The 19,259-nt window shown below is 46.7% G+C and overlaps 1 protein-coding gene across 6 annotated transcripts in view; it reads left to right on the top strand.

The window, feature by feature from the left end:
• Positions 1-19,259, top strand: part of FLNB (filamin B) — a 139,558-nt gene that overhangs the window by 46,118 nt on the left and 74,181 nt on the right. For all 6 annotated transcript variants that reach the window (XM_036870396.1, XM_036870397.1, XM_036870398.1 and 3 more), the window contains exons 2-4: positions 11,054-11,302; positions 13,558-13,655; positions 16,734-16,881. In XM_036870396.1, coding sequence (XP_036726291.1) covers positions 11,054-11,302; positions 13,558-13,655; positions 16,734-16,881 — 495 coding nt within the window. The remainder of the gene's footprint in view (positions 1-11,053; positions 11,303-13,557; positions 13,656-16,733; positions 16,882-19,259) is intronic.

Below are 19,259 nucleotides of genomic sequence, written 5' to 3' on the forward strand. Positions count from 1 at the left end.
GGAATTAATTTACAAGAAGGAGCCCGACATTCGGGCTCTGTTGTGGTCGGGTAGCACGTGTGTCCGGGGGCCTGCTCATGTAATCGTGGGTTGAAGGTCCAAATTTAGGGGTACAAATTTGAGCCTTCCACTGAGCTAAAGACCTGGTACAGAGAGGAACTGTCGGGAAAATGTCAATATAGGTAAAGCGGGGACCGTGCCCCAGTATCTATCCCTTGAGAATTTCCTTTTCTCCAACCTCCTCCTCTTGCTGTTGGTAATGGTGAGAGCCAGCAGTTATAAATTATTTGGAATTTCCCTCAGCTTGGTTCCCATTCAAGACTTTAAATTGGGAGTTTTGTTCCTTTTATGACTTCACAATCTTTGGGCAGCCTGCCATTTCTATAACAGGCTCATATGAGTTGTAACATGAGGTGAGGTACCGGGGGAAAAATGCAAACTTGTTTCTCCCCTTTCAGACTGAGGAAGTCACCTTGATCTGATTTTTGTAACAAGGCTCAACTTTTACAAGTTTGCAGTAGAAGGATGAATACCTATCCTATTCATCATCGTTATTATTTTTTAACTTTTATTCTTAATTATAAAAGGAAAAAAGAACCCTCAAGGGACATAGCCTAGCATGAGAGACAAAAGGCAAAAAGTTGTGTTTTTTTTCTTTCTTTTTCTTTAAGAGATCTTCAGTGTCTTGCCTTGTGGGATAATGCCGGTTTACGTTATAATAATGCTGTATTATAATGCTGTATCTCTCTTTGTGGAATATTTTAAAGCCAATTTAGCTTATTTTCTTACTTGAAACTGTAATTTGTATTAGGCACAGGGCCTGGCACCCAGTAGGCAGCTAGGAAGTAATTTGTTGAATGCAAGAACAGATGAATAAAGTGAGCTTTCAAGTACGTGAATGTCCTAATTTCTGTTTTCCAGGGAAAACACAGGTTAATAGGTTTGGGTAAATAAGAGCAGAGCTGGGTCTTCTCCCATCTTCCTCAGTTTCCCCTGCCGAGCAGCGGTGCATGCAAGGAGGACCTCCCAGATGCAGGGCCAGGGCCATGATCTTTAGAATCCCCAGTCCCTAGGGTGCAGTAGAGGCTGAGCAAGTCATGGTTGAGACACAGGAGACTAAAATGATCCAGCTCTGACTCCTGCTTGTACCTCCCAGGTCTTGTGCTGTCACTTGCCATGCTGTCCATTTACCGTGTTTTTCTCCTAGAACCATGGCAGTTTAGGGATCCTGGGAATGATTGGGGCCGTTAGAAGTTCAGAAGCCCTGTTGGGTTCCCCTCCCATACACAGATGTTTACTGGCCGTGTTGCCCGGGGGTGGGTCCTGTCCCTGTGCACAGTCTCCTCATCTGTAAAATGAGAGTCATAACTGTACTTGCCTCATGGAGCTGTCATGACGTAGTGAGTCTCTCTGGCAACAGAGAGAACTGGGTTTAAATCTAGGCTCTCCTATGTCACTTTTGGCAGATGCCTTCACCTCTGTGAGCCTCTGTTTTCTTATCTGTAAAACGGGACTAACCACCAAAGCCATCCTTATAGGCTTGCTGTGAGGGTTGCATGCGGTGATGCATGTGACCCAGAGGAGAGGTCTGGAAGAGAGAGCTGCTGTCATATTTTGGCTGCTGTTGATGTCAGGAGAGGAGGTGCTTAGGAGTCTTTCCCAGTCGTGGTTCCTCCTGCCCTTGCTCCTTTCCTTGTGGGCTTCCCAGTGGGCTGTGCATGTGTGCACAGCACGGACAGTGAGCTGTGTTTCAGGTGGGGTGGCCTCGCCACAGGACAGACCGAGCTGGAGTTAAAAGGTGACGAGGCCCTCCATTCACAGCCAGCGTTTATTATTTCAGCTGGACATGTTCTCAGAGCGTTGTGGCTGGAAGCTGTGAGTGAGGGACAGACGCCTCCATGCTGAGGCCTCGGGAGCTCATGCTGGGGTTTACCCGCGCCTCCCAGTGGCTGGACTCTGGGCTCCTTGACTCACAGGTCAAGCTCCGGAATCCCTGGGGCCCTTGGCCTGCTGGTCGCCCAGGAGAACCGTGAGGCAGCAGTGCAACCAGTTAGTGCAGGGACCTGCAGCTTTGGGGTCAAAAAACCTAGTTTAGATACATTTTGGTGCACCTTTCTTTCTTCCTTCTATTAATTAATTAATTAATTAACTAATTAATGAATTACTTTTTGGCTGCGCTGGGTCTTTGTTGCTGCGTGCGGGCTTTCTCTAGTTGCGGCGAGCGGAGGCTACTCTTCATTGCGGCGCGCGGGCTTCTCGTTGCGGTGGCTTCTCTTTGTTGCGGAGCACAGGCTCTAGGCGCACGGGCTTAGTAGTTGTGGCGCACGGGCTTAGTTGCTCCGCGGCATGTGGGATCTTCCCGGATCAGGGGTAGAACCCATGTCCCCTGCATTGGCAGGCGGATTCTCAACCACTGTGCCACCAGCGAAGTCCCTCTTTTTTCCTTCTTTCTTTAACCTATCTAACAAGGTTAGATTCCTTTTTCTTACTTTTCAAGGATTTCCCACTAATAGTAAGTGGGAAGAGACTATCTCCTAGGCCCTTTACTATACCTGTCTCATTTAGTTCAGCAGACTTCGTTGCTGGATATAAAGGAATTCTCAATAGTGGTAACTTTTCAAAAGTGGCATTGAAAAGAAAGCCTACTGGGTGATGCAAATGCAACTTTTTTTTTTTTTTTGGGCCACACTGTGAAGCTTGTGGGATCTTAGTTCCCCAACCAGGGATCGAACTTGGCCCCCGCCCCCCACCCCGGCCCTCCCCCACCACACACAGTGGAAGCATGGAGTCTTAACCACTGGATTGCCAGGGAATTCCCGTAAATGCAACTTTTAAATAAAGGATACCTCTTAACCAGAAATAGGTGTTTGGGATAAATTACGAAACAGGGCATCATCACAGTATCTATGGTCTGAAAGTCCACCAAAAACTCTGTACCAAAATAAAAATAAGATATTTATGAAATAATTTGTTCTAATTATTCTTGGCAAAAGTCCGGCAAATGAGAGAGAATAGAAGGAATAGGTGGCAAAGCAGAAAATTTGAAGTCTGAGGTTATGCATAAGGAACGTGTTATGGACCTATAAACGAAATCTCAAATCAGGGATTTGGGAATGCTTACTCCATTCTCTTGCAAAGAAATCTCAGCCACCATTCCTGAAGCTGTGCCCAGGGCAGGCATTGCTAATCTGCACAGTAATCTGAGCCTCTCTATTCCCCCTGCCTTGTTTATGGCAGGCATTGGTAATCCATTTCAGCAGTCTTCCTTGCTGAAACCAGATAGGGCCTCAGAATCTTTCTCAACCCAGTGAAAGAGTTTCACCTCATGTGCCAACACCACTTGCCACCCTTGGTCTATTGTATCAACTCTTGAAAAATTACTAACATGAAAAGGCCTTCCAAATGAACTCTCTTAACTGAACCCTGACATAGCAATATGTAAAATTTGTCAATTCAGACAGTTTTTTTGTCATCCTTGAGTAGTTCATGAGCAAAGACAAGAATCGGAAATCCAGCTGACCTCAGTGCCCCGATCCACCCTTATTTTATTGTGGTCTGTATTTTATCTTACTGATAGAAATAAGAATAGGCCCATGTGACTTAAGGTCTTCAAGGCCCAGAACATCCTCTTATTATGGTTAAACTGGCGTAATGAAGAGATTTTTAGAAAAATACAGTGGCTTTTTTCAGGCTTCAGGTTGGCGGGGCGCCCTATTCTGGGACCCAGGTTCCTTCCATCACCTTGCCTGGCCTCTTTTAGGACCGATCACAGCTCAGTGACTGCAGTGCCAGGCACTCTGGCTGGCTGTTGTGGGGAGAGTGCTCAGAGGAGGCCCACCCACTGCCCAAGGCCACGTGGTGGCACACTTCCTTCTGCTATCCACTGGTGAGGCAACCGTACCACCGAACTGGGGAGACTGCGGGGCCATCTTGCAGGAAGCCACATGCCTGGGAGAAGGGGAGGTGGGGTTTTAGTGGCTAGAGAGTAGACTTTACCATGGTATCCTTTAGTCATTAGAGGTGTGAGTCACCTGGTTAGAAAAGTCTGTCTTGTCCTCTTTAGCCCTTTGTTGGTTCCAGGCCCTGGAGAGAAGCCCTGAGCCGGAGGGGTAGGGGCAGGGGTATGTGTGGAGAAGTCAGCCTGGCCCCCTTCATCCTGCCAAGGGGTCAACGTGCACAGTTCATCCTCTGCTGTGTGGATGCAAGGACTGTTGCACCCCCAGAAATGTGAGTTCCGTTCTGGGCAGCCGACTGAGATGGTCTTCTGCATGACCTCGGGAACAAGTGACATCTGGGCTTGTTTTTTTTTTTTTTATAAACTTATTTATTTTATTTATTTATTTTTGGCTGTGTTGGGTCTTGGTTGCTGCGCGGCGCGGGCTTTCTCTAGTTGCGGCGAGCGGGGTCTACTCTTCGTTGCAGTGCACGGGCTTCCCATTGCAGTGGCTTCTCTCGTTGTGGAGCACGGGCTCTAGGCATGCGGGCTTCAGTAGTTGCGGCACGCGGGCTCAGTAGTTGTGACTTGTGAGCTCTAGAGCGCAGTCTCAGTAGTTGTGGCGCACGGGCTTAGTTGCTCCATGGCATGTGGGATCTTCCCGGACCAGGGCTCGAACCCGTGTCCCCCTCATTGGTAGGCGGATTCTCAACCACTGCGCCACCAGGGAAGCCCCTAGGCTTGGTTTTTGGTTTTTTGTTTAAATAAAATTTATTTATTTATTTATTTATTTATTTATTTTTGGCTGCGGTGGGTCTTCATTGTTGCACACGGGCTTTCTCTAGCTGCTGTGAGCAGGGGCTACCCTTCGTTGCGGTGCACGGGCTTCTCATTGCAGTGGCTTCTCTTATTGCAGAGCACGGGCTCTAGGCACGTGGGCTTCAGTAGTTGTGGCACGCAGGCTCCGTAGTTGTGGTACACGGGCTTAGTTGCTCCACGGCATGTGGGATCTTCCCGGACCAGGGCTCAATCCTGTGTCCCCTGCATTGGCAGGTGGATTCTTAACCACTACGCCACCAGGGAAGTCCCTGGGCTTGGTTTTGACTGAGAAACTGAGGAAAGTGGTAAACTGTCTCCTTTCAGTTCAGGGTGCCCTCTTGGCTGACAGTTCAGCCATAGTTTGTTCAGCTTGGGAAAGGAGGCAGGACGGAGGGAAACTGCCAAGCCGACCTGGGATGTCAGTGAGCACCGGGCTGCCCGCGTGGTGCTGGGCCAGGTGATGTGAGCGCTGCAGTGCGGGGTTACCTTGGGGCAGCCTCTGCACGGGACGCTGCAAACAATCGATGCTGACGGGAAGCCCCAGCGCAAACTTGCAGGTCACCACCTGTCACTGCTAAGCTTTCGTTTTAACCTTCTTCTGCCTTGTCTTGTTGTCTCAATGTTGACAAAAGCATGTTGAAGTCACTGGTGGTAAGAATGATAGTAACAATACCAGCATTTAACAAAAACTGACTGAGTGGGGGTCTGAGTGCTGGAGATGTGTTATCGTACTTAGTCTTCCCAGCAGCCCTGTGCTCGTGTTCCAACATTATCCTCGACTTATAGGCGCCCAGGGGTTGGATGGCTTGGCCAGGGTCCTACAGCCAGTGTGGTGGCGCGGAGCCCATACCTGCACCTTAATGACCTCCCCTCTCCCGCCTGCCCTCTGTGCCACGTGCTGTGTTGCCTGCTGGGGGTGCGGAGGTGACCACAGTCTGGAGCAGTTTAAACCCTGTCGGAAAGGGCTGTGCGTGTACTTTTTGCATACACTCTACACAGGCAGCACCGCCCCTCATAGAGCACTGGAGCTCAGCAGGCAGGGACGTGTGCCTGTGCCAGCCTGCCCACCAAACAGCCAGGTGTCCAGGCTGCGGGATCAGCGGGAAGCTCAGTGGTCCGTTTCTGCCTTTGTGCAGCTGACACCTTGAGCAGAGGAGGCAGACATGACAGGTGATTATTTAAAGTTTTTTTTCTGGCCGTGCCACTTGGCTTGCGGGATCTTAGTTCCCGGACCGTGGACTGAACCCAGGCTACGGCAGTGAAAGCGCTGAGTCCTAACCACTGGGCCACTGGGGAATTCCCGATAGGTGATTATTTAAGCACAGCTGTAGTTACACTGAAAGAAGGAGGGTACACAGCCTCGAAGGGGCACTTAATAGGGGACCTGTTCTAGTTTTGCAGAGTTGGATGTAGAAGAGGCATTAGCCAGCTGGGGAGAGAGTTCTGGGCCAAGTGGGCTGAGGCCAGGGATCAAGGATGAGCCTGGGGCAAGGTGAAGCTTGGAAGTCAAGGAGGGCCAGACCCTTGGCTCACGTGGGCTGCTCTTTGTACCATATTCTCTTTCAGGAGGGTCCTGATAAATTATCAGTAGTTTTGCTCCTGGGCAGTTCTTTGTTCCTCTCTGGGGGTCTCAGGCCTAACCTCTGGAATGAATTGCTTGATTCAGAGAAGTGACATATTGAACATTTTATCCTCCCATTAATTCACAAGGTACTTTCTCACCTTTTGTTTCCTGCTTGCGTACAAACTGGGAATAAAGCTTCTGGGCTTCTGGTTCTAGGAAAGAGTGGCACATGGCAGGTACTCAGATATTAGGTGAATGAGAAAGGGAGGGAAGGGGGTAATTAAGCGCCTGCTGTGTGCCAGGCAGTGTGCTTGGCTATTAGGATTTCCTAGCCCACCTACTGCTTACAGCAGCCCTGTGAAGGAGATGTCTATGAATATTCCCATTTGGTAAACAAGGAGAAATGAGGCTCAGTGAGGATGAGCAGATTGTAAAGCGGCACACCTAGTTGAGCTGCCGGTTTCAGAGTCCGTTCTTGCGACCAGTCTGCCACACTGCCTCTCAGAGGGTAACAGAGAGAGGACAGGGAGCAGGGTGTGTGGCAGCCTGTCCCCCAGGCAGCCAAGTCATAGTGCAGAGTATGGCCTTGGTGGCTTGTCCCCAAGCACACTGGAAGTTTTCCTGAAACTCCTACCTCTCCTGGATTCCTGCAGCCACATGTTGGCTGCTTCTGACCCAGCAGCCAGCTGCAGTATGACCTGCTGTCCTTAGCCAGGAGAGCAAAAATGAGGGATGGTGTCCCCCCAGGCTTCTTCTCCCAGGCCCCCAACCCCTGACACCCTGGCAACAGCCAGGAGAGAAGGTTGACCCCATGAACGGAGTAGGAGCGCCGATGGTTGCGTGGGTCCAGCCCTCCTGGTAAAAGTAGGGAGAGGTAAAAGATCACCATCTCTCTTACCTGGCGGGAAACTTGTCCACAAAGGAGATGTTTCTAAGATGCTGCTGAAGATTGCCCAGAAGCAGCTGGTTTCCACCCCCATACTTGCACCCATTCCAGAATGCTGCTTAACAGGACTGGGAAACTCATGTGCTGAAATGATGTGAAAACACCCCATCCTAGAATTTGTAATAGCTTGAATTAACTTTCTAGCTATTGGCGGGGGCGGGGTGGGGGCGGAAAGCCATTGCCCTCACTTGTATGCAACTTGGGCTAATTTTAAGTAGTTCCAGAAGGTGTGTGTGGTTTGAGGGCCAGTGTTGTCTGGAGCCAGGACCAGTTACATGGGGACTGTGATTGGTTGAATTTGGGGAGGAGAAGCTTGTGGCCAGATTCCAGCCCACTGACAATCTAAGCAGATTCTAGGAGGTCGGGCAGGCATGGTGGGCGTTGGCTTATTTTATTCCTGAAAGAGGCTCTCAGTAACTCAGGAGGTGGAATCCTGCCGAGAGGCTTCCAGCTGACCTGGCCTTTTCCTCCTTCCGTCTCTGCTCCATGTTTACACTCGACGTAAACATCACAGAGCACGCTCACGGCTGCAAATTCTGTAGTCTCCTGTGATGGTTACACATGGACATTGTGATGCTGTGTAGCATTTCACTTTCAAGGCTCGGGGAGCCTCCTACTTCATATGGGTGGGAATGGGGAGGCCTTTTGGGCAAGTCGCCATCTTTTTATTGTTCCAAGAGCTTGGTGAAGCATTTGAACTTTCACCTGTCAAAATCACTTTTGGAATGAGGACAGCTTCTTAGAATAGCAGAATGAAAGTATCATTTATCCCAATGAGACCTTAATGGGGGCTTTCCCATTTGGACACCCACCTTGAATTCATTGGAAACAGAAGTTCTGGGCATTGTATGTTTCATAAATTTGGCTCAGACATTTACTGGGTCATATTTCCCCCAAATCTTTTTGAAAAAGATTCATGTCTCATTCCTTTAAACCAACATGTGTAAGCTGGGTAAAAATAGAGCAAACTGGTTTCACGTTTTGATTTATGGACGAAATCTGCAAGCTTCCCTTCGAAAAGCATTTAAAACATAACTCAGGGAAGTTTGAGCTTTGCAGACTGATGCCTGTGGCTGGGTGAGACTCTGACCTGTTTAGATTCTGCCTGGTGCAAGACCAGACGTGGCCAGGTCCACCCCTTACCCGGATTAGCAATAAGCATGCACACGCTCTGCTTCTCCCCCCATCTCCCCATACCCTTCTGAAGACTGCTCTTCTCCCCTTAGGCTGAAAAAAGGAAACTGGCATGGAAAATGGTTTGACGTGGAATTTTTTTAACCAGCGGTAGGAAGTAACTCAGTAATCAATAGCACTTTAAAGACACACTCGTAACAGGACATCTAATCCTAAAATTTCAGGCACGGTCAAGGACTGTCAGCTGGTCTAGCAGAATGAATTCCTTGGGTACCTGTATTCTGTGCAGGGGTTCAGTGTTTCGTGTACATCACTACTCCTTTGACCACAGGACCTCAGAAGCAGTGCTGGCTTCATGGTTGCACGACCTGGGCAGCTATACAGAGCCCTGTGCTCAGGGGGGTTCTGTGTGCTTGGTTTAATGCTCTGCTGTTGCCGTCTTGAAATTCTTAATACTTTTTGGACAAGGAATCCTGTATTTTCATTTGTCACTGGGCCCCGTGAGTTATGCAGACAGTCCTGCTTACAAGTTAGTTATACAGTTCATTATGTAGAAAATCCCTGGGCGCCTTAACTTTGAATGAGGATTGCTCGAATTTAGTGTGTCTGACCGGCCAGTTCGTGATAATCTTTACGCTGTCCAGTTTTACGTGATCAAGTTTTGTTATGACTGACCTGCAACTGTGAAATTACCTTTGATTTCTGTGGGTTTGGGTGTGAGCTTTTAGGAGGGTTTTTTTTTCTTATAAGAGGACATAACAGTAAACAGGTTGATTTAAAAAAAAAAAGCCCCACCCTTTCAGTATTGAATGGCATGCCATTTACTCCTTAACGGCATGTGAGTTTATTTTTCATGTGGTTGTAGCTGGGTTTCATTAAGTGCAGTTTGACGTGTGTTTAACCAACATTCAGGTGGCTTGCGGTGGGTGGGTGGGTGGGAGGGAGGGACAGGGCGTGGGGAGCTGCAGGATGAAGAAGGCTCAGTTACTCCCCAGCAGGAGCTCGCAGCCCTGGAGTGGGGTGGGGGGGAGGCTGAGGAATGAATGGTTGTTTTCATGAGAGGACCCCGGTGTGGTTACACAGAGGCTGGTGGGAGTGAAGGACACCATCTGTTAGATCTGGCCCTTGAATGATGATGTGAGGTTTGTCCTGCAGGAGGATGGGGTGAAGGGCCTTGTCATCATAGGGAATACAGAAGAGGTGGAGAAGTCCAGGGGGTTCATAGCAAGATGTGCTCCAGGAGTGGGGAGTCTGGAATGTGGAGTGTGGTGGGTGGCAGTGAGAAGGGTGGAAAAGCAGGCCGGGTGGAGGTTGTGTAGGTCTCTCAAGGCGCTACATGTCTAAAGAGTTTAACTCTGGGCAGCAGGGACCATTGGTGAATTGGGAAGCGCAGGGGTACCTGACTAGAAGGATGGTTCTCGGGTTATGTGAACAATGATGGAGCTTCATGGCTGTTGAGGAAGCAGAGAGGGGAGGAAGGGCCACATATTTTGGGGGAGAGTGTAGAAAAGGATTTGCCAAGAGGTAGGGAGAGAATTGTGGGAACTGTGCCAGGGCTTTGGAGGAGGAGTCTAAGGTGATTCTGACATTTTCACCTTGGGGTCCTGGCAGAATGGGGGGGGTTGTAACAAAGGTTGTTTGGTGGGGAAAGGGTGTAGGAAATGGAGAGACAGACAGAAAGACAGATATCTTGGAGATAATGTTTGAATTTTGATGGGTGTAGATGGAGGTTGGAAACAGGACAGAGAGCCACAGGGAAGCCAAGGGGAGTGGGAAGTAGAAACCAGTGGCAGCGAGAGTTCCAGAAGGGGCTGGCCAGTGGCAGGGCATGTCCTGTTAGGCTGGGGGACGACTAGAAAAGGGGCCATGCCTTTGGCCAGTCACTTATCCTCCTGGCAACACTTTGCCCAATTAGATTGGCTTAACTGTTAGTTAAGCTAACTAACAGTCTTCTTTTATGAATGACTAACTTGTCAGAGAAGTGAGATGAAAATGATTGATAACACCCAGTATTTGTGAGATCTGAGAGAAAATGACCTCTTAAACATGTAGATGGGGGTGTAAACAGAAACAGCTTTTTATAGGGAAAAGATATCTAGGACATAGTGATTAGTGAAAAGAAAGATTTCAAGACTGATCATATAGTATAATACAAATTATATTATTGTATAATATACAATAATAATAATATACAATAATTTATAGTATAATATAAATTCCGGCAGCAAACACTTACACATATGTGTGCACACAATCTGGTAGACAGTATACTGCCAGGTTAACAGGTGGTTATCTCTGGAATGCAGCCACCTCTTGTTATTGTCTATATTTCTGAAACGACTTCTTGAAATTAAAAAAAAAACTCTTTTTATTATGGAAAATTTCAAACGCATGTAAAAATAGAGACAGTGGAATAATGCGTTTTCATGGACTTATAATCCAATGACACTGGTTAACAACGTTTTGGAATCTTATTTCATCTCTTCGCATCCTTACGTATTTTGAAGCAAATGCCAGCATTGCATCCCTTCACTCTCATATAGCTCAGTGTGGTTCTCTAACAAACAGTTGAGGACTCCATTTACTTTCTTACAAAGTGTGTGATTCACACCTGTGCAACCCAGAGGCTTGACCAGGCCTGTGTCTCTCTGCTCAGACAGCAAAGCCATCGTGGATGGGAACCTGAAGCTCATCTTGGGCCTGGTGTGGACGCTGATCCTCCACTACTCCATCTCCATGCCTGTGTGGGAGGATGAAGGGGACGACGACGCCAAGAAGCAGACGCCAAAGCAGAGGCTGCTGGGGTGGATTCAGAACAAGATCCCCTACTTGCCCATCACCAACTTTAACCAGAACTGGCAAGATGGCAAAGCCCTGGGAGCCCTGGTAGACAGCTGTGCTCCAGGTAAGTGCCCATGGCTGCCTGAGCCATCCCTTCCGGAGGGGTCGGATATGTGGACCCCTAAACCTCTTGGTTTTTGGTGGGAAAGCTAGGTTTGCTGTGATTGGTGTATTTCTCTTGGTTTTTAGCCCATTGTAAGATAACTAAAGGAACTGAAAATGCCTCCGTTTGCCTTTCTGATGGCAGGTCTTCTAGGTCCATCCATAGACTTGTTTGAGCATTGAATTATTTACCCAAATTCTGAATGAAGGCCTTCATGCTCGGAGCAGGACTTGAGTTTGGCTTCCAGACCCCAAGTCCTGCTTCTTCTCCCTCTTACCACAGTTGGTGCCTAGTTTCCCATTGGCTTCAGCATGTGCCCTATTAGGTGGTTTGGCATGAAAATCTAAAAACTTTTATTGAGTGGAAAGTACCCGTCTTTGTCAACCACTGGGTTGACTATATATGACTTTCTCCGCCCTTTTCTTTCTGCATTGCTGTGAAATAGTGCTTGGTCAGGATCCAGTTGGAGCCTTTTCCACCCTCGATGGGCTCCTCTTTTCTGAGTGGTTGAATGTACACCAAGGTAGTAATTATCCTCACTGAAGGGTTTAGATTGATGGGTAGAGTTTGCTGATACACTCTCAGCAGAAAAACCAGAGCCTGTGTTTATGTGCACCTCCAAAATTGTTTTTAATAAAAAATCTGCCCTAATAATCATATTTTCCATTTACTGATTGCTCTGTATATGCTGAGCACATTGATATTAAGTAAGCTAGTGGTTCTCAACACTCTCAACTAGCTGGTGTCAACTGGATAGGGAAGGAGGGCTGGCCCTAGGCCCCAGGCTTCCTTGAGAGTCTGTAAGCTGGTGTCATCCAGAAGTAACTCAAAGCTCAGCATTAGTTCATTTCCCAGTGCCCTCTTTCTTGCTTCCATGCAAAGACACATTTTAGGGTGCCTCTTTCCAGTTTAAACCTGGGGATTTTTACTCCAGCCCTATACTTCTTGTGGTTACAAAGGTTTTTGAGATAAATCTAGGTTTAGGCCTTTGAGCAAATGAATGTTGTAAGTACACAGGATGCTAGTTCAGTCTTTTAGATACATCCAGGATTGGGATTGTGATATTGTAACTTATAATACGAAATATGTGTTTGGTCTTTGTCCCCTTTCCTGGCACAGAGCTCCTAAAACCCTTGGAATTTACTAAGCGAAAAGAGCTGTGGTAGTGGTGTCGTTCAGCCATGCCTGAGTTTGTTAATGAGGTGACTTTTGGAATGCCCCAAAGGATGGGGCCTGGACGTCGGGGGAACCAATCAGTGATTAGAGGGTTGGAACTTTCTCCCCTGTCCCCTGACCTCCAGGAAGGGGAAAGGGGATAGAGGTTGAGTTAACCACTAATGGCAGGTGATTTAATCAGTCCAGCCTGTGTAATGAAGCCTCCATAAAAACCCCTGAGCTACGGGGTTTGGGGAGCTTCCAGTTGGTGAGCATGTGGTGGTCCTGGGGGCGGTGGTGTGCCTGAAAGGACATGGAAGCTCCTTGCCCCTTCTCACACCTTGCCCTATGCATCTCTTCCATTTAGTAAAATCCTTTTATAATAAACCAGTGACCCAGTAAGTAAACTGTTTTCCTGAGATCTGTGAGCCACTCTAGGAAACAGTCCAACCTGAGGAGGGGGTTGTAGGAACCTCTGATTAGTAGCTGGTTGGTCAGAAGCCCAGGTGACAAACCTGGACTTGTGATTGGGCTCTGAAGTTGGAGTTGGGGGAGTCTTGTGGGACTGAGCCCTTAGCCTGTGGGTTCTGATGCTGTTTCCAGGTAGATACTGTCAGAATTAAGTTAAATCATAGGACACACAGCTGATGTCAACCCCACACATTTGGTGACCAGAGCACAGAAGTGTGAGTGTGATGTGTCCAAAAAATCTCTCCTGCAAAAAGGTACCAGGCCCAAGTGGTTTTACAGGCTTTGTTTGTTCATTTATTTACACCACACCCTTAAGGAATGGATAAATTCCTATCTGAATGCAAGAAGATAACAGCCGGAAGAAGTCTCAGCTCAGGCAGAATAGTTTCTACCTTGGCATACTCATATCTGTGATACTTTTGGCCCACTCATATCTGTGATACTTTTGGCCCATAAAGCATACAGTTCACTAAGAGTTTTCAAAGAAACTGTTCTCTCAAGAGACTGAGTGAGTTTAGTTTAGGCACCTGGTTTCCTTTAACCTCTTCAGTCTGTTAATACTAACAGCATCTTTTGTGTGATGTTAACAGGTCTGTGCCCAGACTGGGAATCCTGGGATCCACGAAAGCCTGTGGATAATGCACGAGAAGCCATGCAGCAGGCAGACGACTGGCTGGGTGTCCCACAGGTATGTGTAGAAGCATGCGTGTCCCACGAAGCTGTTTCCCCTGATGCTCTGTGGATGCCTTTGGGTCTGGCAGGCAGTCTGACCTCCTCAGTGGTCAGCTTTCAATGAGCATTGTCTGTGGCCGTCTCCCATCTTCCTCAGTTTACCCATATTAATAGGTTCTCATTGACTTAGGTGCTTGTAGATCCCCTAAAGATCTTCACTGTCACATGTGACAGATTTTCTAGTATTTTTTTTTTAATATTTATTTTATTCATTTATTTATTTATTTGGTTGTGCCTGGTCTTAGTTGCAGCAGGCGGGCTCCTTAGTTGTGGCTCACTGGCTCCTCAGTTGTGGCATGTGAACTCTTAGTTGCGGCATGCATGTGGGATCTAGTTCCCTGACCAGGGATTGAACCTGACCCCCTGCATTGGGAGCGCAGAGTCTTAACCACTGTGCCACCAGGGAAGTCCTGAATTTTCTAGTATTTCTGTTCCAAAGATCACAAAGGCCATGTCTGGATGCCAGACTGCAAATGTGGACCTTAACCATAAGAAATTGCCAATATTTGACCATTTTTAACCTATCAAACATTTTTTTTTAAATCCAATATCTTCAAGAAAGTCACTTAGAACTTTTTAAGAAATTTAAACCAGGATAACTCGCCATTAATGGAAAGTGTTTAAGAATTCATATTGCTCATAATCCTAACAAAGGAATATAACAACAGAACTTGGAAATTGAATATGTCTTGGATACCATCTAAGTAGCCACGTTGCTTAGTTGAGGTCCAATCTTCTAAGCCCTTCCAAGGAGTTTAAATAGCAACCCCTGACACCATGACTCCCATGTTCAAATACTCGGTCAAGAAAAGTTGTGGGTAGCCAGTGCCAGGGGATGGATGACCTCATTACAGGCTCCATTAAGGTCTTGAGTTGGTATTCAGAGCTGAGTTCAGTGTATTTGTAACAGGATCCCCTGGGAGGTAGACAATCTTGCCTGTATTTCTTTGGTTTGGTTTTGGCATCATGTCTCTTCTCCAAGGCCCATTCCTTGGCTCTTCCGCCCTCAGGAAGTGGTATGATATGTTTTTCATCTCCCCTTAAACCAAAACCCATCTTCTTTTGGCGTTCATGTGATGTTGGCAGTGTGTAAAGTTGTTGAAGGAGCTGCCTAGGAGAAATGCCAAATCAACGTACAGCCTACATTTTGCAAAACGTATTGGAGGCGACTGTACAAACGCAAATAGCTGTTTCGTTGCTGCAGGCTAATTATCAGAATGTTTCCTCTTTTCTTTTTTACCATGGAGTGGCGGAAGCTGGGTACATATGTTGTTTATCTGCATTTGGTTGACCTGTTCATGAGACAGAGCCCTCTGTTCATCTGAGGAGGTGTGGCTTACCTCTTGGTGGCAGGAGAAGTTTTTGTGCTGTTAAGGGCTGGGTCAGCTGGTGGAACTGGGACTGTGATACCTTCAGGGAGGCCACCTGTCCAGCACAGGTCAAATCTTGCTCCTAAGCTGAATGTCAGGAGAAAATTTCCCCTTTCCTATTTTTTAAATGGCTTTTAATGTATTGAGACCTGTCTTAACTCAGGCTGCTATAACAATACCATTGACTGGGTGGCTTAAACAACAGACATTTATTTCTCAGTTCTAGAGCTTGGGAATTCCAAGATCAAGGTGCCAGGAAATTCACTTCTTGGTGAGGGCTCTCTTCCTGGCTTGCAAACAGCTGCAAACTGCCTTCTGGCTGTGTCCTTACACTGAGGTGGAGAGAGAGTGAGCTCTGGTCTTTCTTCCTCTTCTTATAAGGGCACTAATCCCATCATGGGAGCTCCACCCTCATGATCTCATCTCATCTAGACCTACTTACCCCCAAAGGCCCTACTTCTTTTTTTTTTTTTAACAAAAACACTACACAAATAGTTTGTTTATTTATTTATTTACGGCTGTGTTGGGTCTTCGTTTCTGTGCGAGGGCTTTCTCTAGTTGTGGCAAATGGGGGCCACTCTTCATCGCGGTGCACGGGCCTCTCACTATCGCGGCCTCTCTTGTTGCGGAGCACAGGCTCCAGACGTGCAGGCTCAGCAATTGTGGCTCACGGGCCTAGTCGCTCCACGGCATGTGGGATCCTCCCAGACCAGGGCTCGAACCCGTGTCCCCTGCATTGGCAGGCAGATTTTCAACCACTGCGCCACCAGGGAGGCCCGGCCCTACTTCTTTTTTTTTTTTTTTTTTTAATTTTTATTTATTTTTATTTATTTTTATTTATGGCTGTGTTGGGTCTTCGTTTCTGTGCGAGGGCTCTCTCCAGTTGTGGCAAGCGGGGGCCACTCTTCATCGCGGTGCGCGGGCCTCTCACTATCGCGGCCTCTCTTGTTGCGGAGCACAGGCTCCAGACGCGCAGGCTCAGTAGTTGTGGCTCACGGGCCCAGTTGCTCCGCGGCATGTGGGATCTTCCCAGACTAGGGCTCGAACCCGTGTCCCCTGCATTGGCAGGCAGACTCTCAACCACTGCACCACCAGGGAAGCCCCGGCCCTACTTCTTAATACCATCACACCAGGGATTAGGGTTTTAACATATGAATTTGGGGAGGACAAAAACATTCAGTGTATTACAAGAGCACATATCTAATATGTCATTGTGTTATCTCTTTTTGGTTTTATTTTTATTTTTTTATTAGTAGCTGAGTCAATAGAAATGCAGACAATGGATAAAAGAGCAAAGTAAAGGCCAGTTTATCTATGCACTTTTTGGTAATATGCTTTAATTCCACGTGTTCTTATTTCTTCTTCCTTACTTGATATAGCTTATCTTTTCTGGAAAGAGGAGTGAGTGGCCTTTTTTTTTTTTCAGGGTTGGGAGGTATGAACCTCTGGAAATTATGTATAGAATTGTCTGGAGAGGGTCCTCAGCTTCCAAAGGGGATGGTGACACTTCTAAAAGGTTAAAAAAAACAACTGATTTTGGCATGCCAGTTTGATGTAGTTTCACTTTATGGAGAGCACTGTTTGCTTTAAGAGATTTTTGCAAAAACTTCTGTAGTTGCAAAGTGATATGTTCTGGGTGTTCATCTGCCATGTCGTTATTCTAGGTCATCACTCCTGAAGAAATTATTCACCCGGATGTGGATGAGCACTCGGTGATGACTTACCTGTCCCAGTTCCCCAAAGCCAAGCTCAAGCCAGGGGCTCCTCTTAAACCGAAACTCAACCCCAAGAAAGCCAGGGCCTATGGCAGAGGTAAGCACTGGTCATGTTGGATTTGAGGCTTGTCCTCTAGTCTTGATTATTGAGAATCAAGAATGTATAGGCTTCATACTTAAAGACACCCCAGGCCTCCTTTGTCAGATGTTTTCTACCTAAAGGTCCATTTGTTTATGACCATCTTTTTCTGCCTTGTGAATTTAGGCTTTCAGAAACGCTGCTGCTTTAATGTGATGGAGACTGATGAGTTTGTTGCTTTGTGACTTGGGTGCAGTAACCCTGGGATGAAGAAAGGACTATTGTTCCCATTTTTCAGATGAGGAATCAGAGGCCCAATCCACAGAGGAAAGGGGAGGTCGGGGTGGAGGGAGGAGGGGGTGGGGGAGGTCCCCCAGGTTACCACAGTGGGGTGGGGCAGGAGCCTGGGTCTTCTGGCTGCTGATTCATTTCTCCTTCGGTTATGCTAAAGCTGCTGCAGGTTTCCAGATGCAGTGGGAGCTATTGTTAACCCCTGGCAGATACTTCCTTGCTAAGACATCCTGTTTATGATCTCCCAGCCAGCTGCCAGGAGTGTTCTGCTCAGAACGTTAGAGTGGGTCAAAGGCATTTCGAGGAATTTGGTTTTCTGGTTGGCACCTGACTTAAAGCACATCAGCTTTTTTAAAGAGAACAGTTGCATTTCAGCCCAGTGTGGATTCTGGTAAAGATTAGTACAGCAAGATACAATTTGTTCCCTTTTCTGTGGCAAGGGAGAAGAGTGCATTCTGTTTCTTCATTTTTCATAATTACAGTTAGGATAGCATTTACACACACGAAGTATTTTGTATGTCCTCTCCTAGAATCTACGGTTCTTAACATACTAATGTGGTCTCTCACCCCATGTGTGTATGTGTGTGTGCATGTATGTGATTGTTGAATTACTTGAAAATAATTTGCTGGCATGGTAACAATTCACTCCTCAGTGCATCAGCCAAGTCTCTTGTAAGAATAGGACATCCTCTTTTGTAACCACAGTATTCACTATCACACATAAGAAAATGAACAGTAATTTTGTAACAACTAATATCCAGTTTATATTCAAATTTCTCTCTTGTCCTACGATTGTCTTTTACAGTTTTTCTCGTTTTACAAACCAAGATCTGATTAAGATTCACTTTCTGTATTTGCTTGTTATTTTACCTTAGACTCTTAATCTAGGATAATTTTCGCTTTCTTGTTTTTTTTAAAATGACATTGACTTTGTAAACATCCAGAGCTCTTGTCTATCTATCTACTCATTCCCTTTGAAGATAGCATTGCCCTACTTGGCATCAGCTTAGTCTTTTTTTTTTTTTTTTTTTTTTTTTGGCATGCCATGAGGCATGCGGGATCTTAGTTCCCCAACCAGGGGTAGAACCCATGCCCCCTGCAGTGGAAGCGCAGAGTCTTAACCACTGCACCGCCAAGGAAGTCCCAGCATCAGCTTAGTCTTGAGATGACACACGATCAGGGCAGTGGTGCTGACCGTGTGCTGTTCTCAGCCTCAGTATCCAAGTCCTTCTCATCTGTCTTTTTAGCATGATTTAGACCAGAGGACAGATAGTTCTGGAAGAGACCCACTTGCCATTTGAAGTCCTTTTGGCAATGAGGTGGGGTCTGTGCAATCATTTGTGTTATATGGAGACTGGGGACTTTGTTTGAAGCCCTCCCCCCAATGCAGTCAGTTGAAGGTTGGCATGTCCACGCTTGCTTTAAAAGTGCTTCTCTAAGCTATAACCAAAGATGGTGACTGGAATAAGGAATCTGATTTGAAAGGTTATTCTTCCTTAAAGGCAAAAAAGCTGCAAACAGCCAAATCTCCTGTCAACAAAATTGGTCAAATGGATTGAATCTAATCAAGGCATAAAGTGCTTGTTTGCAATAACCTTATCGCTGGCTGTCATGTTTCCCCATTGTTAATGTGAAACCGTTTCCTTTCACGGTGCTGTTTTCTAGAAAATGACCTCTTGCTGCAGTCAAGGAATGTGACTAGTCATTGCCATTTCCTTCATCTGCCTCTTTGTAAGTTTTATGCACTTAGGTAGGAAACATATACACACACATATGTATGCATATGTGTGTATTCTTTGCATTTTTTTGTTGTGGTAAAATACGTATAACACAACATTCACTAATTTAACTATTTTTAGATGTACCATTCAGTGTCATTAAGTACATTCATACATTCACTGTGTTGTGAAACCATCACCACTATTCATCTCCAGAATTTTTGCATCTTCCCAAACTGAAACTCTGTATCCATTAAACAGTAACTGTCCATCCCCACCTCCCCCCAGGCCCTGGCAAGCACCGTTCTGCTTTCTGTTTCTATGAATTTGCCAACTCTAGGTACGTCATAAGTGGACTCATACAGTATTTGTCTTTTTGTGTTAGGC

Source organism: Balaenoptera musculus, chromosome 11, assembly GCF_009873245.2.
Source record: "Balaenoptera musculus isolate JJ_BM4_2016_0621 chromosome 11, mBalMus1.pri.v3, whole genome shotgun sequence".
Taxonomy (NCBI): Eukaryota; Metazoa; Chordata; class Mammalia; order Artiodactyla; family Balaenopteridae; genus Balaenoptera; species Balaenoptera musculus.